Source organism: Microcaecilia unicolor, chromosome 8 (assembly GCF_901765095.1).
Source record: "Microcaecilia unicolor chromosome 8, aMicUni1.1, whole genome shotgun sequence".
In the NCBI taxonomy this organism is placed as follows: Eukaryota; Metazoa; Chordata; class Amphibia; order Gymnophiona; family Siphonopidae; genus Microcaecilia; species Microcaecilia unicolor.
In genome coordinates this window covers 26,878,526-26,901,044 of record NC_044038.1, presented here as the reverse complement: position 1 = coordinate 26,901,044, position 22,519 = coordinate 26,878,526, and the positions used below count along the sequence as shown (strand labels likewise).

Sequence of the window (22,519 nt, the reverse complement as noted above, 5' to 3'; positions counted from 1 at the left end):
CTATAAGGCAGTCTTGGTGGGAGAAAAAGAACATACGCTGTCACTGGATAGGTAAGGATCCTCTAATACTTTGGTTTTAGAGAAATAGATTGCATTCACTTATGCTACTAGAACTGTTTCACATCAAGCTGACACTTAAAAAGAAAAAGGGCTTCCTGGAAGTTTGGGAGAGTTATGTAAAGGCACTTCAGCAAGAGCTCTGAGCTTATTCCTCATTGACTTAGGTAGACCTTGATAACCCATTCTGTGACCCTGATAATGATGGTTCTTGGTTAGGGTGGGGTAAAACGATGGGAGGGTAGGGGGATGAGGGGAGGAATGATTAAAAGCTGGGATGAAGTGATGGGATGGCAGAGATTCCATATGCTGTTTAGGAACTTTAGGCTGCTGTATGGGTTGAGCTAACCTGGCTTTCGATGTAGGGGAGTTAGTTAATGGGTGGGAGTGAGGAGGGAGAGGGAGTATTGATTTTGTTACTTGTTGATTTTGCATGTATAGAATGTTTGTACGTTTGGGAAGCTTGCCAGGTGCCCTTTGCCTGGATTGGCCGCTGTTGTGGACAGGATGCTGGGCTCGATGGACCCTTGGTCTTTCCCAGTGTGGCATTACTTATGTACTTATGTACATGAGTGTATGAAGTGGTAACACATTTTAGCGATGATGTAAAATGGTCATAATACATAAATGGTATAGCTTCTGTAGAGTAAGGTTGGATGGTGGGTTGGTTGGATAACAGAACTGGACTTTGATCATGTTAGGTTTACATGTTGATTAACTATAGAAGTGTAGATGTTGCTACTGGTTCTCAACAATGACAACTATTTTAAAGTTAAAACAAAAAAAAAACATATTAATGCATATTTAATTTATTTGCTTGTCTATTTTAGTGTTGACCGAAGGAAGAGACTGTATTCTGAGAGAATTGTTATTTGCTGTGCAGTTTTGTTTTTATGTGTCTTTTATTATGTGTGTACATTGTGAACTGCCTAGTTAATAGTTGGGTTTTAAATGGAAAATAAGTTTTCCTTGCGGTTTGGCTTGTGAAAAAAAATCGTGATGCTTTTACACTTGCACGTCTGGCTCTTGCAGAATCTGTCACTGCCTCTGTAACTTGCCTCATTAAAAGCAGAAATGATTAGGTGAGGATGACAGAATGCATTGAGTGTAGAAATTCTCGTATAGTATGATCTTAATGCTTAAAACTACAGCAAGTGAAAATTGTTCTGTAACTGAAAGAGAGAGAAATTTAGGTCAGACTGTAAAGTGCAATTTGCATTTTTCTACCCAGTAAGTTAGTGAGAAGCAGAAACATCACATTCGGCAATAAAGGAAGAAAAGATCAACCCCCCCCCCCCCCCCCCCCTGTTTTACTAACTGTGCTAGCGGCTGCTGTGTGCTAAGTGCGACACAGCCCAACTTGTCATAGGCAATGGATGTGCTGCAAATTCTAAAAACACAAATAGAGAAAATTTTAATAGAGAGTTTACTTTGCAAGATGTTTTTCAGACCAATAGATGACCGTCCGATCACAATGCCAAATGCTGCTATGAACGACGTAAAACTAAGCAAAAAGACAAGCGCGCCAAAAGGCCAAATTTAAATACGTGAAATATAATCATACCGATAAGCATACGTGCATTTGATGACATGATATCATTCCATAAATTCTAAAAGTGGCAAAACCATAAGGATATACAATATTGTTTCAGATTTTGCCCTTGTTTCTCTATCCATCATTATCTGATGTTCACAAGATGGTGTTTGAAATGTCCCCTGATGCCTAGTCATCCAGTGCTATTATGGATTAGTAGGGGATCTGATTTTTAACAGCACTAAGATGTTGAACTTTGACGTGGTCTGGCATGTGCCGTGTCTTTTGAACAGATCTTATTTAAACCAGTTGTGAGGCAAGTTCTGTTTCTACGGAGGAGTTGTGTTTACAGGGAACCAAAGAGACAAACAATACACGTAAGAGAGCTAGGCATTTTCCATTTGATTATTTTCTGTAAGAGGACTACCTACACAGAAGTTAACTCCCTGTACTGGATAGGACCAGGCTGAGCCTGTCTGCTCTACAGTTGAGCAGAGGAACAACATGTGTCCAAGATTCCTCACACTTGGCCTTGTTTGTCTTTAGTACAGCAACTGTCTCTTCCCTTGAGGCCTTTTTCTTCCTGTCAAATACCAGGGATGGGTTTAGACTCCATTTCCCAAGGCCTTTTCGTAAAGTGACATCCCTATTTCTCTCTCCTGCAGGGATTTCTTTTTTTTTTTTTTTGTGGTGTTGATTTCTGTTTAGAAGATTACAGTATGAAAGAAAGTGTTCAGGAAATGTGTTAATGTAAAATTGCTGTGGTGTTCTTACTTGAGCAATTAGATCTTAAGCACCAGAAATACTTAGTAGCAGTTCATCACTTTGATGATCAAAATTCAGTTGCATTTTTGAGCCCTAGGGAATTGTGCATTCATTAAAAAAAAAAAATTGGAAAAAGTTCAAAAATAAACTACAGTTACTGTGCACATCCTTATTGAGCCCTCTAAGTAGTGTATGTAACATTTCAATTAGGCACCAAAGAATAGACACTGCACTTGATCTCAGTGGCGTAGCCACAGGTGGGCCTGGGTGGGCCGGGGCCCATCCACTTAGGGCTCAGGCCCACCCAACAGCAGCACATATTTAGTGCTAGCTAGTGGGGATCCCAAGTTCGCCAGCTGAAGACCTCCTCCTGATGGTGCTGACAACACTGCTCTCCACTTCAGCAGTCTAAGCTTCTTAAGCTGCTGATACTGGCCTCATTGCATTGGGGGGGAGGGGGGAGGAGAACACTTGGTGCCCACCCACGTCTTGACAAGGCCCACCCAAAATCTGCTGTCTGGCTACGCCCTTCCTTGATCTATTAAAATAATAGATATTTAAAAAATTTTAGCCACTACGAAGCTCCCATTTAGAAGCAGGAAACAACTAGTTCTTGTGAAATTAGAATTATTATGACCTTCCATTTCATACACAGTGTGGGCTCCAGAAACGAATGCTGACACACACGACAGATACAGTATAGCTTAAGACTTTTTGTCTGTTGGAAATACATAGCAAAGGAAATTAAGGCTTAAAAAAATTTTTTTTATTGTATCTTGAGGGCAGGGACCAACAAGCAGCTGCAATACGAGTTTCAGTGCCTGATCCTACTACTGGCTTCCAGCTTTACGTGGAGGAAGCAACCTTTGTAGGGTCTTAAGCGGTTCTCTAAGCCATGTACGTGTACACATGCACACGAGTCAGAAAGGGAACATACACGCCTAGCAACTGCGTGCATAAAACTTTTGCTGGCTTTCTTCTGAAAATAGGCTATACCGCACACATCAAGTTGAGGCTAAAAACTTGCACACAAAATGTTTTTCATGCGCACATGAGCCAGCAAAAATTAGAGAGAATATTGGTCTTAGATACCGCTCCAGAAAGGCACGTGCCTGTAGTGGTATGAAGTGAAGTAGTTGCTATTTGTGCCAAGATTTATTGGGCTGTTTTGTAATGTGGCTGAATTTATAATCACCAAATTAATTTTTCATAGGATCCCAAGGTTCCCAAACATGAGACCACTTTGTCCCCATAGTAACCTAGGCCAAGGATTAAAAATCAGCTTTGTTATTACTATGTTACATAAGTCACCTTTTATGAAACTGCTTTGAAAACTTAAACCTTGCTTCTTCCTGATCATATTTTCTTCTCTGTGCTTCGTCTCTGTGTCTTGCCTAGTCTGTAGGTACCATGGAGAAGGGACTATCTCTTTATATTTTCCTGTACAGTTCATCATACGTCAGAGTATTGTATGCATGTATGAAACAAAATTAAAAACTAATTAAAGTTTGGGGGGAGGGGAACCACATTTTTCATAAGTGGAGGAGTGGCCTAGTGGTTAGCCTGGTGGACTTTGGTCCTGGGGAACTGGGTTCAATTCCCACTGCAGGCACAGGCAGCTCCTTGTGACTCTGGGCGTCACTTAACCCTCCATTGCCCCAGGTACAAATAAGTACCTGTATATAATATGTAAGCCTCATTGAACCTGCTATGAGTGGGAAAGCGCAGGGTACAAAAGTAAAAAAAAGAATATATATATATATATATATATATATATATATATATATATATTTTTTTTTTTTTTGCTTATGTACATCTCTGTACAATGAGGTAAGAGGTTGAAAACTTGGAGATTAGTCTTTATTCCTTGTGCCATACAATACTATTAGGATTATTTGATAGCACCTTTCAGTGCAATCACTGTAACATGCCCTAGGACATTAATACACCTACGGTTTGGGTGGAGCAGATTGGAAAACAAAAGTTAGACTGCTACAGAAACTACACGCTAGCAGAAGGTGGAGTTGGTTGAGGACTGTCTGAATTTAAGAAAGCGTGGGACAGTCATGTGTAGGGTTACCATACGTCCGGATTTCCCCGGACATGTCCTCTTTTTGAGGGCATGTCCGGGGCGTCCGGCGGATTTTGCCCCCGCCCACGTTTGTCCGGATTTCTGGACAAACGTGGGCGCGGGTGCGGGCAGGCGCGTGCGTGCGGTGGGCGTGTGGGCGGGCGATCGGCGCGTGGTCTCCCGTCCCCTCCCCTCCCCTTCCTTACCATGTTCCCTGGTGGTCTAGTGACGTCTTCGGGGCAGGAAAGAGCCCCCTCTTCCTGCCCGGAGCGCTGCCTCCCCTGTCTATCATCCTTCTCGGTCTGGCTGGGGATTCAAAATGGCCGCCGAGAGTTGAACTCTCGCGAGGCCACTTCAACTCTCGGTGGCCATTTTGAATCTCCAGCCAAACCGAGGAGGATGCAGCAGGCAAGGGCAGGCAGCGCTCCGGGCAGGAAAGAGGGGGCTCTTTCCTGCCCCGAAGAGAAGACGCTACTAGACCACCAGGGCTAGACAGTAAGTGAGGGGGGGGTATGTGATGGGGGGGAGGGGACTATGTGACGGGGGGGGGAATAGGGGCGGAACCCGGACCTGAAGGGGGCGTGGCAGGGGCGTGGCATGAGGCGGGGCGGGGGCGGGGTAGGGGGCGTGACATGTGTCCTCTTTTTCAGAGGACACAAAATGGTAACCCTAGTCATGTGGAATCTCTGAGGGAAAGGAGAAGATAGTGGTAGATGTGGATGGGCAGACTGGATGGGCCATTTGGCTCTTATCTGCCCTCACGTTTCTGTGTTTCTAGAATACACATAAGACTACAGACACTATAAACATCTTCACCAAATACAGAAATAGAAACATGCAGACAAAAACGGAACTGGAAACAGTCTGGGGGCAGCTACTAAAATGGTCAGTGATCTTTATCATTGTGCATTGAAGATGTCAACATATATACCCTAGAGGAAAGGCGGGAAAGGAAAGTATAATAGAGACATTTAAATACCTTCGAGATATAAATGCACAGAAGACAGGGTTCTGTCAACATGAAAGAAACACTGAGAAAAGGGTCATAGAATGAGGGTAAAAGGGAGTAGACTCATGAATAATCTAAACAAATATTTACAGAAAGTGTGATGAATGCGAGGAACAGCTGCTTCCCGGTGGGGGTGATGGAGACAAGAAAAGTATGTGAATTAAAGAGCACTGAGGACCTTAGTAGTTGATATGTGGGTGGGCAGGCCAAATAAGCTGTATGGTCTTTATCTGCTGTTGTTGTCTCTGTTTCCATTATCCTTACAGAACCAAAAGACTTAACTTTCTTCTATATATGTGTGTATTTTTAAATTGAATTTTTATAAAAACAGAAACCCTTTCAAGGCCCCATCTTATTGTGTCTTTCTCTCTGGAATATCATTTACTTATGTAGCATAGTTTACTAACCAGGGATGCTCAACTTTGAAACCCCCACTTACCAGGCATTCATTACTAGGAGACTGCAGTCTACTTAAGCTTTATTTACTTTTTTTTCCCCTTCTCCTCAATGTTTCACCCTTTTCTAAGTTGGGTAATGGTTTTAAAGTGGGCAAGTGAAATAACAGAAATTGGTTTGTGAAATGCACAATTTTTATTGGCAAAAAAAAAATTAAAAAAGAGGCATCCCTGACTTGAATCCTTCAAACCAAACATCAAATTCCTGTGGTTTTGGATTGAAATTGAAATCTGTCCTGTCTGGAATCAACATTCAGGATTAATATAATTTGCTTCTCTTTAAAGTGGTTTAGAAATATTTATATGCTTCTTGGATATCTGTGCTTTCATTTTCAGTACCTGATGATCTTTCGATAGAGGAGAGAGAAGAGCTGTTGAACATTCGTCGCAGAAAAAAAGAGCTCATTGATGACATTGAGGTAATTTTTAAAGTTATCATATGCCAAATTTTAAATGAGACCTGTTGTAATGAAATTGTTTGGAAGTAAGTGAATATATGTGAGGAGTGGCCTAGTGGTTAGGGTGGTGGACTTTGGTCCTGGGGAACTGAGGAACCGAGTTCGATTCCCACTTCAGGCACAGGCAGCTCCTTGTGACTCTGGGCAAGTCACTTAACCCTCCATTGCCCCATGTAAGCCGCATTGAGCCTGCCATGAGTGGGAAAGTGCGGGGTACAAATGTAACAAAAAAAAAAAATATAAGCACAAGACTGTAAAATAAGTAATGAACTTTAGTCCAGTTCTTTTACCTTCTCAAATCTGTGCTCTAGGGGGCTCTTTCACAGAGCCACGGTAAAAAGCGGCCTGTGGTAGTGTTGGCGCGTAGGATTGCATTGCGCCAGGGACACTTTTTACCGTGTCTGTAAAAAGCCTTTTTTAAAATTGGCATCCTTAATGGCCATGCGCTAATTTCACAATTAGCATGCGGCTGTTGCTGCCTGAGCCCTTACCACCACCTGTTTACTTGGTGGTAAGGGCTCATGTGCTAATCCGATGGTAATTGGGCAGCGTACAATGATTGATGAACATGCATTGCCTGAGTACCGCAAGGCACACGTACCCCCCCCCCCCCCTGCAAGAAAATAATTTTTATTTTCTAGCGCAGGAAACGGTGTGTGGCAGGAGCAGAAATAACACAAGACGACGATAGTGCTGTTTTGCCACGCACTACCCGCCCTTTAGTAAAAGGGTACCTAGTTGGGTTACAGTTCAGATACCTTTCCAGAGAGGGCTTGCAATTTTGATTTGGTAGTTGGAGCAATAGAAGCAAAGTGACTTGCTGAGGTCACAAGGAGCATCAGTGGAGAAAAGCTGGATTTGAACTCTGACTTTCCTGGTTCTCTGCCTGCTCTTGTCTCACTAGGCAATTCCTATCAAACATATAAATGGCAAGTGACTGACTCACCTGCAAATACGCAGTAGAAACTTCCCTCTCTGTCCCGCCCTCGCGTCAAGACGTGATGACGTCAGAGGGCGGAACAGAGAGGGAAACGGAGTCGGACTGTCGGACTCTGACGCTGCCACTGGAGCCTGGAAACGAACATCGCGCGCACCAACCTCCCCCCCATCCCCGCCGCTGCTCCCGCCCCCCTCCGTATCGGGCCCCCTGCACTGACCTGACAGCGCCTCTCACCTCCGTGTGGAAGCGCTGTCAGGTCAGTGCAGGGGGCCCGGCACGGAGGGGGGAGGGAGCGGCGGCGAGGAGGGTAGCTGGAAATCTCGCCTGTTTTAACGGGCTTAATGGCTAGTATAAACATAAATGCATGCAAAGCAGGAGTGAAGGTCACGTTTAGAATCCCAAATAGAGATACGAATAGAGTACCTCACCAACAAATCATTTACCCCCTCCACATAATGATCCACTGTACTTTTCTGTATATGTTTAAGCCCTTGTCTTCCAGATTGTAGACCACAATGTCCAAAAGTCATTTACAATATCCTAGAATGCAGATGGAAGACAATAAAAAAGATAATCTATGCTATGGAACTAAGCGAGCATTTTGGCATTAACCAGAATCAAGTACTCAACACTATCCAGGTCAGTGACGAAGCAGGGGGGGCTGCCACCTGGGGCGGTTCGCCGTTGCACCCCCCCCCGGGTGCAGCACGATGACACCCCCGACCAGCTCCCGCACCCTACCTTTAAAAAGAATATCTGGACGCGAGGCGCACATAAAAGAAACGTGGACCGTCGGGCCTTCTCTCGCTCTATCTGTCCCGCCCTCTGCTGACGCAACTTCCTATTTCCGCAAGGGCGGGACAGATAGAGCGAGGGAAGACCCGACGGTCCATATTTCTTTTACGTGCGCCTCGCCTCCCGATATTCTTTTTAAAGGTAGGGTGCGGGAGCTGGTCGGGGGAGGGGGGGTGTCGATTCGCCGAGGGGGAGGGGAGCTGGTAGGGAGCACCCCCCCCCCCCTTGCTACGCCACTGATCCAGGTAGAGGTTTCATTTATATATTCTCAGATTTGAAACTAAACTTGAGAAAGATAGGGTGCTAGGTTCATAACTTGAAAAAATGAATGGATGGTATCTTTAGTTCAAAAGGAGGATAGGCAACTGGAATCCAACTCCTTTGTGTTAAAGATAGAATCCATGGGTCTTTAATTGAAGAATTGAGTAAAAGTAGAGTGAAGGTTAAAGCAGCGGGCTGAAAACCAGAGGAGCCTAGTTCAAATCCCACTGCAGCTCCTTGTGACCCTGGGCAAGTCAATGTAACCACAAGGGTCCTTTTAGTAAGCAGTGCAAAGTGGACTGCGCTAGCCCCAGTGCGGGTCTTTCCTGTGCGCTAAGGCCACTTTTAGTGCTGCCGGTAAATAGCCGATTTTGACATTTCTGCAATAATGGCCAGGTGCTAATTTTCCCATTAGCGCATGAGCACTTACACCTATTTTGTAAACAGTAAGGGCTCATGTTAATTGTGCACTAATCAGCGCATGGCAGTGCCCATGCCATGCCTACTCTCGTCCCCCAGACACCCCCCCAACACTAATCAATTTTCAATAGAAGTTCATTTCTTTCAGATTTATTTGGCAGGCTTAGAATTTTTTATTTTTCTTATTTTACAAAATGCAGACATGAAGTAGAGTGAAGGGGGATATTGGATGATGGCATTGTGAAGAAACAGTGTGTTTTAAGCCTGTAAAATATATTAGACTAGTAAAAAAATGGCCCGTTTCTGAAAGAAATGAAACGGGCGCTAGCAAGGTTGTCCTCTAATGGCAATTATGTTTTTAAGGGAACTGTTAGGAGTGAGTGAGTGTGTGAGAGAGAGAGAGAGACAGTGTATGACTGAGAGACAGAGTGTAGTGTGTGTCCCGTGTGCACCAATTATGCTCTCTCCCCTGCATTCATCCATATGCAGGATCTCTCCCATGTCCCCTCCATCCATTGTTGTGCAGCAGTTCTCCTCTGTCCCTTGCCATCCCCCCCCCCTACATGTGCATCACGCCCCCCTCCCTCCCTTCAAGTTCGTGGCCCTCCCTCCCCTCTCTCTCTCCTTTCCCTCCCCTCCTCTGAGTTCCAGGGTCCCCTCTCCTTCCGAGTTCCAGGGTCCTCCCCTCCTTCCCTCCCAGTTCCAGGGTCATCGTCCCTCCCTTCCAGTTCCAGGGTCCCTCCCTCCAAGTTCCAGGGTCGTCGTCCCTCCCTTCCTCCCTCCATCCCTTCCAGTTCCAGGCCCCTTCCCTCCGTTTTTAAAACTCATCTTCACTCACCACATTGGCGTTACGGCAGCCGGCAGCAGCGGTACAACGCACGCAGGCTTCGCCCGTCGCTCTGGTCCCGCCCTCATTTCCTGTTTCCGCAAGGGTGGGAGCAGAGCTAGGACAGAGAGACGGGCCAAGCCTGCGTGCGTTGTACCGCTGCTGCCGTAACATCGACTTGGTGAGTGAAGATGAGTTTTAAAAATCGGAGGGAGGGGGCCTGGAACTGGAAGGGAGGGAGGGAGGGATGACAGCCGTGGAACTGGGAGGGAGGGGACCCTGTCATTGGCGTTAAACATCTGAAGCGGCTCCTCGACAGCGTCTCTCTAGTAAACATCTCCTGACGTCAGGCAAGCAGGGTTCTAGTGCGGGCCAGTGACATCAGGAGATGGTTACGATCCCAGTGAGACACATTCGAACGTTGAAGGAGCAAATTATTATCTAATATAATAAAACGCACCGTGAACGTTCTGAAGCCAACGTTCTGTGAAGCCGGAAACTTGAAGCCGGAAGCTTCAAACCCTGAAGCCTTGAAGCCATCTGACGTCACTCCCAGGCTGAGGCTGAAGGGTTCAGCCTGCCGTCTCTGCCCCGCCCTCGCGACAAAACAAACAAATCCGGAAGCGAAACGTCAGGGAAGGAGGCGGCGCTCCCGACGTCTAGCCTTCCCTTCGCTGTGTTCCGCCTTCAAAACAAGGCGGAACACAGCGAAGGGAAAGCTAGACGTCGGGAGCGCCGCCTCCTTCCCTGACGCTTCGCTGCACGAACCGCCACGGAGGTAAAGTTAAAAAGAATAATAAAAAAAAAAAGATGCATGGATGCGAAGGGGGGGGGGGGGGAGAAGAGGGCGGGCCAGGCTGGGACATGGGAGAGAGCGTAGCATGGATGCGAGGGGGGGGGGGGAACATGGAAGGGCGAGAGGGGACTTGCTGGAAAAGGATGAATGGAGGCGGCAGGGGACAGAGGAGCATGGATGGGCATGGATTGGGAGGGCAGGACTCAGGGAGAGAGGGAAATTGCTGGATAGGGAAAAATGGAGGGGCCAGGTGACAGATGAGCATGGATGGGCATGGATTGGAAGGGCAGGACTCAGGGAGAGGGGAATTGCTGGATAGGGATGAATGGAGGGGACAGATGGGCATGGATGGATATGGATTGCAGAGCAGGCCTCAGGCAGAGAGGGAAAATGCTGGATAGGGAAAAATGGAGGGGCCAGGTGACAGAGGAGCATGGATGGGCATGGATTGGAAGGGCAGGACTCAGGGAGAGGGGAATTGCTGGATAGGGATGAATGGAGGGGACAGATGGGCATGGATGGATATGGATTGCAGAGCAGGCCTCAGGCAGAGAGGGGAAATGCAGGATAGCGATGAATGGAGGGGGCAGGTGACAGACAAACATGGATGGCCATGGATTGGGAGGGCAGGGCTCAGGGACAGAGGGGAATTGCTGGAAAAGGATGAATGGAGGGGGCAGGGGACAGATGGCCATGGATTGGGAGGGCACGGCTCACACTCTCTCTCTCATATACAATGTCTTTCTGACTCTCACTCTCACACACTCTGTCTCACACTGTATCACATTCACTCTCTATGTGCCACACAGTCACTCACACACTCGCTTGGTCTCATACACTCACTCAAACAGAGAATCTGTGTCTCACACACACTCTCTCTCTCGCCCACACACACACACTCTCACTCACACTGTGTCTCACATACACACTTGCACACACTCTCATTCTCACACACACACTCTCTCACAAACACACTCACACCCAGACTCACGCTCTCTCTCACACAATCACACTTTCACTCTGACTCTCAAACAGACACTCTCACATACACTCTCCCAAACATACACACTCCGAGGAAAACCTTGCTAGCGCCCGTTTCATTTGTGTCAGAAACGGGCCTTTTTTACTAGTATTAGATATTTTCCTGTTTTAATTATGTCCTGAAGTGTATTTCTCCTATTTGGCCAGCAGGTGGTGTTTCTGTGCTGTAAAGCTGTTAACAGGGAACTGAATGTTCTTTTCCTTTAGCACAAGCAGGAAGCAAGCATTAGAATACTTTTAAATCTTGTTGACTGGGCTCTGATTGGCCTGGAGTTTGAAAAATTACCCAGTAGTACTGGCTGTTGCTTCAGTCGTAGCACAGGAGAAAAGAGAGACAGATCTCTGTGCTAAGGCTTTCTGAACATATATATGTCCTGATCTTCCCAGGTACTGTTTAGACAATATGCAAATGCGTAGTTAGTTTTTGAATTGATCCATTTTTCAGTTGCTTGTTACTGTTTGCTGATTGCACATTTTTGTTTTGTTCTTTGTTCAAGTTCTGAGAATAAACATATTTGTTCGCCCTGCTTGTCTGGACTGATAAAGAATCCTGGTGGTTTGTGTGTTGGGTCTATGAGTGCTTTCTGGGAACTGTGGGACCACTGGGCGTGTGGCTTCCAGTAACCTAGAAATCACTGGTGATAGTGTGAGAGCGGGAGACTCGCCCAGAGGTGATTGGGACTCAGTCAGTGGGAGGAGAGTGCTAGTATAGAACACAAGTGGCAGGTGCAGGCAGACCTGAGCTGTGCTGGGGATGGACCCTCTAAGTGGCTTCAGGGTAACCTCAGGCGGGTGGCTAGGGATTTTGTGGCAGGCATATTATGAGAAGATGCAACTTGTTAATAGAGCAGAAACTAGCGAGGCAGAAGAAAAGGGGAGTTAGGAGATAAACATTTTTGTTGGAGAGAGAGTGTGAGTTGATCGTGGAAATAAGTGAAGAATGAAGAGATAAGAGGCTAAGGAAGAATGGTGATCAGAAAAAGGAAGTAGCCTTTGAAATTGTGTAGAAGGCAACGATGAAGACCAAACATAAAAGGAATCAGGATTAGAGAAGAATTGCAATCACCAGTTAGATAAGAGAGGTAAAAAAAAAAAAAAGCAAAAATGGAACTGGAGGAGTTGTCAAAAAATGACAAGAGAATGGGGACAAGAGGCGATATTAATACAGTTAATTTTAAATGAGGATAGTAGCTAAATTAAGATTTGCAGAAATCTGGGAATTAATAGCAAGTGATTCCTATCCAGTCAGGCAGAGAGAATGAGTAATAAAAGGAATAAATACCCCAGTAGTAACCAAATTTAGAAAAATCAAGTTGCAAAGGAAAGCAAATGTTCTCCAAATATGTTGTTAACAAATACATTTTTATTCTTAAATTAAAAAAAAAAAACATTACAGAGAAAAACCTTGTGGTATGTGACAAATCATGAAGCTGAAGGAGGCAATGATTGCAAGGCTTTTTTTTCTATTGTTCTCATTTTCCCTTCCTCTAGCAGATCTGCCCACACCCTCTTTTCTTCCCTTCTCCCAAATGGGGATTCTCTTTGCTTAAATTGTGCATTCATAAATTCTGCTACCTATTTTGCCCTCACCACCTTCACTGGAAGACCACCACATGTATTCATCACTTTTCACTCGTAACTTTGAAGAAATGTTCTTTGTCTACCAGTCCAGTTCAGACACATGGGTTTATGCTACAGTGCCAGCAGATGGAGACAGAGGACCACAGTGTTCTGGTGATGACATCACTATGATGCAGGGGTTGTGCATATAATGGGGACATTCTTACTGGTTACAGCAAGCTTTCTGTCAGGGTCTCAGGGTAAAAGTCCTTTGATAGTGCAAGTACCTTGGTTCCCATGACAATTTTCAGTTTTCACTAATAAAACACCCTTGAAGGGCAAATTTGCATTCTTGTTAACTGAAAAACATGGAAAAGTGATCTTTTCTGCTGCAGGGGCTGGGTACTCATGATGAGAGGGGGAGTAGCAGCAGACTGACATGTTTACTTCCTGCACCTCCTACTTTCACAAGAATAGCTCATCAGAAGAAAGAGAGTGAGGTTGGGGTTTGTGAACAGTGCATTCTATCCATTGTCTGTAGTCCTTTTTCTATCAGGAAAAGATCTGAGAAGAAACAGGAGGGAGGGATTGGGAGCAGGAGACATGCTATCCCTTCCTGCTTTGTTCCCTTCTCCTCCTGTTTTAATAGATTAAAGAACTGTTACAGATGTTGCATCCTGAAAACCCTCCTGGAGGATCCCTGCTGTGATTGCCTGCCTTTCAGGACTGAGGAGTGTAAGGGAAAGGAGGAGTGAAGAAAGGGGAAGCATGAGAGGAGAGAAGCGAAGAAGAAGAATGCGAGGGAGAAGGAAGACAAGACACAATGGCGGGGGGGGGGGGGGGGGGGGGGGGGGGGGAAGAAGAAAGAAAGCGTGCACTTACATGTACACAGTCACATCCAAACCTCCCCCTTTCCTTTCTCACCCCTGAGTACATGCTCTCTTCTCTTCTATCTGACACTCTCTCATCCCTGTGTTTGTTTTTCACTGTGGTTTTTAAACCTTGTGTTCGGGCTTTTGTATTTCTTTTTTTTTTTTTAATGAATTCTGTGCATGTCTTTAGCTTTCATTTTTAAACATGGCACAAAGTAATATAAAACAATCAAAAAGTGCCCTAGAGATGTGTTACTGACATAGCACCAATCAATACCAACTTTTAGCACTCTCCAAAAATGCCTGAAGCTCTAGTCCTAGCCTTACATCATGAGCCCTATTTCTGGACCTCCTTTTCCACGGCTACTTGCCTTAGGACCAGAGCAGAGACAGAAGAGGGGCAGCAGGGCTGTGCCAAGGGTCTGTGCCGCCCCCCCCCCCCCCCCGCAGATGAACAGTTGGCGCGCCCCCCCCCCCCCCCCGTGAAGATGATCGCGGCGCGCCCTGGGGGCCTTTAAATCTTTTACTTGCAGTCGCAGCAGCGTCTGTGAAAGCGGAGCGCTGCTGACGTCTCCCTTCCCTTCGCGCTGTTGGTTCCCTCAGTGTCCCGCCTTCTTCTGACGTCAGAAGAAGGCGGGACACTGAGGGAACCAACAGCGCGAAGGGAAGGGAGACGTCGGCAGCGCTCCGCTTTCACAGATGCTGCTGCGACTGCAAGTAAAAGATTTAAAGGCCTCGGCGGCGCGGGGCGAGGGTAAGCACCGCGGTGGCGCCCTCCTGCGGTGCTTACCCCGCTTACCGCATCGGCACGGCCCTGAGGGGCAGCCTCTCTTCTGTAGAACATCACATGTTCATGCGGGATCCTGTTGCTGAAGCCTTCATAGATGGCTTTCCACTGAAAATGGCTAACATTTTTATGTATTAGTTATATTCTTGGGCGTTACGTGAGTCTGATAGTCTAATTTCTTTTATCTGTTCTAGGTTCTACTTGTAGCTAGGCCCACAGGGCTTCCAAAACCTGTCCTATTGATCCCACAACCAGTTAGGTTTTCAAAATGTCTACTACTACTACTACTTAACATTTCCAGAGCGCTACCAGGGTTACGCAGCGCTGTACAATTTAACAAAGAGAGACAGTCCCTGCTCAAAGAGCTTACAATCTAACAGACAAGTGAACGGTCGGTCCGATAGGGGCAGTCAAATTGGGGCAGTCTGGATTCACTGAACGGTAAGGGTTAGGTGCCGAATGCAGCATTGAAGAGGTGGGCTTTAAGCAAAGACTTGAAGACGGGCAGGGAGGGGGCTTGGCGTAAGGGTTCAGGAAGGTTGTTCCAAGCATAGGGTGAGGCGAGGCAGAATGAGCGGAGCCTGGAGTTGGCGGTGGTGGAGAAGGGTACCGAGAGGAGGGATTTATCCTGTGAACGGAGGTTACGGGCGGGAACGTAAGGGGAGATGAGGGTAGAAAGATAGTGAGGGGCAGCAGACTGAGTGCATTTGTAGGTAAGAAGGAGAAGCTTGAATTGAATGCGGTATCTGATCGGAAGCCAGTGAAGTGGCCTGAGGAGAGGGGTGATATCTATATGCAAAGTCATGTTGAATGTATCTCATCTTTATTTGTGTGTGTGGGGGGGGGGGGGGTCTTGAAAATCCAGCTGGCTGTAGGGAGCCTTGGGAAGGTTTGGGATGCCCTTTAGAAACTCTGGACTATTCCAGTAGCCCTCCTTTGGATAGCCTTTAATTTCTCTATCTTCTGGAAGCATTGTCGCAGCTGATTTTCTTTGCCTTTTGATTAGGAGGCAATGCTGCTTTAGAAAATAAAACCATTCTGACCTGGTCTATTCTGTTGGGATAACAGTTCTTGTGGTGGCTGCTTCTGTTCATCTATCTGCCTGCTGCTTGCCTGGCTCCTAGCTGTAATTGGTAACCCACTCTAGGCTGGTTTTCAGCTTTTCATTTTATCTCGCCTTCCTCTCCTCCTCTCCCCCTTCCAGAGACTGAAATTTGAAATAGCGGAGGTGATGACTGAAATTGATAATCTGACTTGTGTAGAAGAAAGGTAAGTCAGCTTTGCGTGTTTGATTGTTCTTTATTAAGATTTCTGCTCTTAGATCAAAAAACCTCGTGGAAATATTCTTTCCAAAGGGTCAATCATCTTAGTTGTTCTATTCACAAATGATCTTGATGGTAATTATTTACTCCAGTGCAAGCTGCATCAAATTAGAATTGTGTGAAGCTGATAATTAGTTCACAAGGACACAGTAATGTGTTTTTTTTTTCATTTCAATATTTCCCATTTAATAGCAAAACAACACAGCGAAATAAACAAATTGCCATGGGAAGGAAGAAATTTAACATGGATCCAAAAAAGGTAGTCTCTTTTGTTTAAAGCATGTGTATGTTTGTTTGTTTGTTAAAATTTAGGGGCCCTTTAATGTGGGTCCAAGTTGCTGCTGAACAGCTACTGCACTTTAAAACCAGGGTGGATCGTGGGCAGAGTGATGGAGTGGCCAGCTGTGACAGCACGTGGGTCAGTACCGTGGGCTAGCTGCACTTTAAAACCAGGGTGGATTGTGGGCACAGTGATGGAGTAGCTAGCTGTGACAGCACGTGGGTCAGTACCGTGGGCTAGCCGCATTTTAAAACCAGGGTGGATCGTGGGCAGAGTGATGGAGTAGCCAGCTGTGACAGCACGTGGGTCAGTACCGTGGGCTAGCTGCACTTTAAAACCAGGGTGGATTGTGGGCAGAGTGATGGAGTGGCCAGCTGTGGCAGCACGTGGGTCAGTACCGTGGGCTAGCCGCACTTTAAAACCAGGGTGGATCGTGCGCAGAGTGATGGAGTGGCCAGCTGTGACAGCACGTGGGTCAGTACCGTGGGCTAGCCGCACTTTAAAACCAGGGTGGATTGTGGGCACAGTGATGGAGTAGCCAGCTGTGACAGCACGTGGGTCAGTACCGTGGGCTAGCCGCACTTTAAAACCAGGGTGGATCGTGGGCAGAGTGATGGAGTAGCCAGCTGTGACAGCACGTGGGTCAGTACCGTGGGCTAGCCGCACTTTAAAACCAGGGTGGATTGTGGGCAGAGTGATGGAGTGGCCAGCTGTGACAGCATGTGGGTCAGTACCGTGGGCTAGCTGTGACCACTGCTGAGCTGCATGTAATGCCACTTTGCTACCAGCAGTCTGGAGGCAAACTCCTGACAGTCACCCTCCCCCAAACTGGCCACTTAAACACATGTTCTCTGGTGTTTAGTGTATGGGCAGGAGCAGTTCCCCTCTCCATTCTTGCCTCGGCCAAGCCCCGAGTTGAAAATGGCATATCTGACTCCTAGCTGTAGTCTCATGGTACTACAAGAACATGGCTTGGGGGTGGGGCTTGGCAGTGGGGGCTTCAGTTGATCTGGTATATATGATTGGAAGGGAGGGGTGATCTGGGGTGGTTTTATTGATGTTTGGGAGAGGGATGCTGATGAGCCACCACGGCAGATCATTTACTTGTTTGGGTGAGTGCACCCTATCTGCAAATACGTCTAATGTGGTCCCTGAACAGTAATTGCAGCCCATACCACCTTTGCACTTAACACACTTAAGTGCAAACATACCATACTTTAGTAAGAGCTCCTTAATCTCTATCCATTGCCTTTTTGAAGAAATGTAGCCAAAGCAATGATTACAGTAAGTTTTTAACACTGTTGATTGTACATAAGCAAGATTCCATGACAACTGAGTACTTCTGACGATGCATCACTTAGACAATAACTGAGCTAGAGTGAGCTTTTTAATGCCACTTGATGGGTAGTACAACGTTTCCTTAGAATTTTGCTCTGCTGTAAAGTGAATTATAGCCCAACCAACCCTCTAAATTGCTTTGAATGTTGCCTATAATAGTGTATTTGTGATGCATCAAACTGAAATGTATTCGTTTTTCCTTTTTTGCTTCTGTGCTTGTTACTAGGGGATTCAGTTTCTTATAGAAAATGACCTTCTACAGAACACCCCTGAAGATATTTCTCAGTTTCTTTATAAAGGTGAAGGACTGAATAAAACGGTCATCGGTGATTATCTAGGAGAAAGGTAATCTGTAAAAAGTAGTTATTTATTGCAAAATATAAAGTTAATTCTCCTGGTTGAATATATATTTTTGCTCTGATAGTTTGTATCCAGCATATTCTGTTTGGTGCTACGTGATCAGTGAGTTGACAACACATATACAAGTAGGACTCTTCGTTTTGCATTCATTACTTGGTGTATTTATTGACCCCTGATGCAGACGCTTTTTAGCGTCGAAACACGGCCTGTGTCGGGTCGTTATCTCTGATATAATAAAGACTATTGGACTCACGTCTCCAGTGGTGAATCGTCTATTAGTCTCTACTTTTGCCTTCTGTGAATATATAATGTGCATAATTTTATGAATTAGGTCTGTTGTAAAGGATCAGAACTGTCCTGGTTCAGCTTGCTATAGCTTGTCAACAAAAGTTTTCTTTTTCAGAACCATCCTCAAGTTAATTTCCCTTTTTGTTTGTTCCATATTTTTAATATGATTTGGGGGAGACATAAGTACATAATTATTTCCATACTGGGAAAGACCAAAGGTCCATCAAGCCCAGCCATCCTGTTTCCAACAGTGGCCAATCCAGATCACAAATACCTGGCAAGATCCCAAAAAAGTACAAAACATTCTATACTGCTTATCCCAGAAATAGTGGATTTTAATAATGGTCTATGGACTTTTTCTTTAGGAAGCCATCCAAACCTTTTTTAAACTCCGCTAAGCTAACCGCCTTTACCACATTCTCTGGCAACGAATTCCAGAGACTTGGGTTTAATTTCTCACTCTAGCTCCTATGTACTAATATTTGTAATATTGTGGTTATTAATTTATATATTGCTACAAGATGTATGCAGTTCTGTACAGACACACATATTAGTCTTTTGCTCATGGAGCTTTCAGTCAAGGCACACAAAGCAATTAAGATGTCTGTGAATGCTAAAAGATGGAGAGAAGAGCTGAAGAGGTTATGACCATAGGCAGTTGTTTTGGAAGCAATGTGGGTGGATCCACGGAGGGGTAAGAGAGAAGGGAGAGGAGGGGGAGCACTGAGATAAGGTGACAGGTTAAAATGTGATGGTTGGCTTGGGAGAGTAGCTTTGAAGAGCCTTGGTTGGAATTAAAATTGAGAGAATCAAAATTGTCACAATGGTGATTTGATGTGAAAAGCTCTTGGGGAGAGAGTTGATGGTTGACTGATGATCAAATTTGCAATAATGAGCAATAGGGCAGAAATAAGGGTGGTGGGGTGGAAAGTAGGAACAGTGGAATTAATGATTTTGCTTTGGTTTCCTTTGGGTTAAAGGGTTGTAGACAGTTGGAAACCAGAAAGGGAAGAATAATGGGGGGGAGGGGGAACCAATGGAATATTAGGATAGCCTTGCATGTCTTGGAGCCTTGCAGAATTAAAGGTGGGATTTCTTATTTACAGATTTTTAGGGTCAGTGCAATAAATATCCTTGAAAAAAAAACAAACATTGCTGCTGCAGATCCTTCCATGACTGTACTATTCCATTTTGCAGTGGTACAAACAAGTGGCCTAGTAATTCCTCTCCTTCCTATGAAAAGAACTATGGTGGCAGTGCTGTCCACTGCTAGAATACCAGGTCTCTTAGATAAAGGTGACAGAGATTGGAGCACTAGTAATTCTAAAAGCTTTAGAAGAGAAATAATTCCATAAGGTGTAAAACAAGAGTGAGAGGCTAATCGGCCTAGGTATGAGGGCGGGTTCTACCATCTGGCCCTTGTCATAATATTAACATACAGGCTCATTTTCAAAGCACTTAGCCTCCCAAAGTTCCATAGAAACCTATGGAACTTAGCTTCCCAAAGTGCTTTGAAAATATGCCTAATAGTTACATAGTAGATGACGACAGAAAAAGACCTGCACGGTCCATCCAGTCTGCCCAACAAGATAAAACTCATATGTGCTACTTTTTGTGTATACCTTACCTTGATTTGTATCTGCCATTTTCAGGGCACAGACCGCAGAAGTCTTGCCCAGCACTAGCCCCCCCCCCCCCCCCCCCGGCTCTGCCACCCAATCTCGGTTAAGCTTCTGAGGATCCATTCCTTCTGAACAGGATTCCTTTATGTTTACCCCATGTTTGAATTCTGTTACCGTTTTCATCTCCACCACCTCCCGCAGGAGGGCATTCCAAGTATCCACCACTCTCTCTGTGAAAAAATACTTCTTGACATTTTTCTTGAGTCTGCCCCCCTTCAATCTCGTTTCATGTCCTCTCGTTCTACCGCCTTCCCATTTCCGGAAAAGGTTTGTTTGCGGATTAATACCTTTCAAATATTTGAACGTCTGTATCATATCACCCCTGTTCCTCCTTTCCTCCAGGGTGTACATGTTCAGGTCAGCAAGTCTCTCCTCATACGTCTTGTAACACAAATCCCATACCATCCTCGTAGCTTTTCTTTGCACAGCTTCAGTTCTTTTTACATCATTAGCAAGATACGGCCTCCAAAACGGAACATAATACTCCAGGTGGGGCCTCACCAACAACTTATACAGGGGCATTAAAACCTCTTTTCTTCTGCTGGTCACACCTCTCTCTATACAGCCTAGCAACCTTGGTCCCCTACTCCATAGTGCACTGCACCTGCCACTACACTACTCCAGGGACCTGCTTGCTGCTGTAATAGCCATGACAATTAACATCTGAGGCTGTCATAGAGGCTGGTAAGTCACCTTTTTGGGTGAGGGGGGGGGGGGGGTCAGTGACCACTGGTGGGGTATTGGGGGGGGGGATCACCCCTGATTCCCTCCAGTGGTCATCTGGTCATTTAGTGCACCTTTTTGTGCCTTCTTTGTTCTAAAAACAGATATAGCTCAAAATGTCTTAGTTTTAGTCCTGGACGGTTTTGTTTTGTTCCGTTATGGCTGAAAAACGTCCAAGTCTTAGAAATCCTAAATCCCATCCTTAACACACCCTGACATGCCCCCTTGAGATTTGAATGCACTGCAGAAGAACAGCATAGACAAAGTCTGAAAAATAGGTTTTGAAAATACCAATTTGGATGTTTTTGTAAGAAAAATGTCCAAATGCTGCTTTGTCACTTTTTAGTTGTTTTTCTCTTTCAAAAATGAGCCCTTTGTCTTCTGCCCAACATATGAAGGAGCCAGAAGAGAAATTCAAGATTAAGGGCAGCTTGGTGACATGTACAGACCTTATGGGACTGGTCAGGTGTTTTGTATTTTGTATTTTTTAATATATATATATTTTTTACAAGTAGCTTGGGCAGCCCATCAGGTCATTGTATGACCTTTGCTGTTTAGCATATGAGAGTTCATTTGACCCCTAACTCTCCAGAGGTGTAGAATGCCAGTGAGTCACCTTTGATACAGTTTCTCATGCAGCTGATGATTAAATAGCAGCTGATCTTCCAGAATGTTCCAAGAAAGCATCAGGAGATTATTTTGCAGTCTTAGTTACTAATTATAACTTATTTGGTGCTTTCACATACCTTAGCTTTTTTTTGCATTATGTATTATAATAGAAAATGAATGGTATAGAAAAACAAAACTTAAAGGGTTGCATATTTGTTTGCATGTCAAGTGGTGCTTAGATGGCAACTCTGGCTCTATCAACTAAGGCCAGTGCTGGGCTGGCTTGTACTGTCTTGAGTCCCACATATAGCAATCCAGTTTAGCTGTAGAGAGCTTTGATGGAAACTCCAGTAATTCGGAACACGAGGACAGTGCCAGGCAGACTTTTACGGTCTGTGTCCCGCAAATGACAAGACTGATTCGGATAGTCTGGAGTGGGTTTTGACGGCAACTCCAGTAGTTGGAACATAAGGACAGAGCCCGGCGGACTTCCACAGTCTATGTCTCAGAAACAAAAGAGAAAGACCAAGATCAAGTATATAATATCACATTCATTGTTGATTTAATATTGATTTGAGAATGAATGTGATTTTTGGGCAGATAATGGACCGGTAATCTTTATCTGCCATCACTTACTATGTTGCTATAACTGTAATCATAGGATGGGCAATTTTAAAAGCTACTTCTTGGGTAAACCATGCATTGTTTGCAGAAATGGCATTTTGCCCACCCTGTCTGTGGGTAAAAGTATACGTGTACAGCCATTTTTCATGTGCTTTCTCCCTTCATAGACTGAGATGATCCTGGGAAAAAGGATTTGGAGCTATGCTCCTGAATTCTCTTTTTTTGACCTAGCAGTACTCTCCAGTTCTTCTTTTCTTTTTCTCTCCAATTCAAATGGGAGCAGCCTGGGTTTTGGTTCCATAGAGCCTTCATTTGCTATACTTAGGGATTTTCTCCCCTCTTGTACACTCTACCTTCACAAAGCATGCTCAGTTGAATTATCACAGTGACCATGATGAGCTAGGAACCTACATAAGTAATGCCACACGGGGAAAAGACCAAGGGTCCATCGAGCCCAGCATCCTGTCCACGACAGTGGCCAATCCAGGCCAAGGGCACCTGGCAAGCTTCCCAAACGTACAAATCTTTTAGCACGGTATTCTTAGAAACCTTACATCCATGGGCCCTGACTCCAACATAGGCATCTAGATGTTATTCCTGTGCAATGATCACAATTTCATCTGCAGTATCCCCAGTCAACTTTGGG

General features: G+C 45.3%; 1 protein-coding gene across 1 annotated transcript in view; it reads left to right on the top strand.

Moving 5' to 3' along the window:
• The window catches only part of CYTH3 (cytohesin 3), a 122,154-nt gene that overhangs the window by 64,447 nt on the left and 35,188 nt on the right, over positions 1 to 22,519 (top strand). The window contains exons 2-5 of the mRNA XM_030211826.1: positions 6,228 to 6,310; positions 15,852 to 15,916; positions 16,162 to 16,228; positions 17,814 to 17,932. Of these exons, the coding sequence (XP_030067686.1) occupies positions 6,228 to 6,310; positions 15,852 to 15,916; positions 16,162 to 16,228; positions 17,814 to 17,932 (334 nt within the window). The remainder of the gene's footprint in view (positions 1 to 6,227; positions 6,311 to 15,851; positions 15,917 to 16,161; positions 16,229 to 17,813; positions 17,933 to 22,519) is intronic.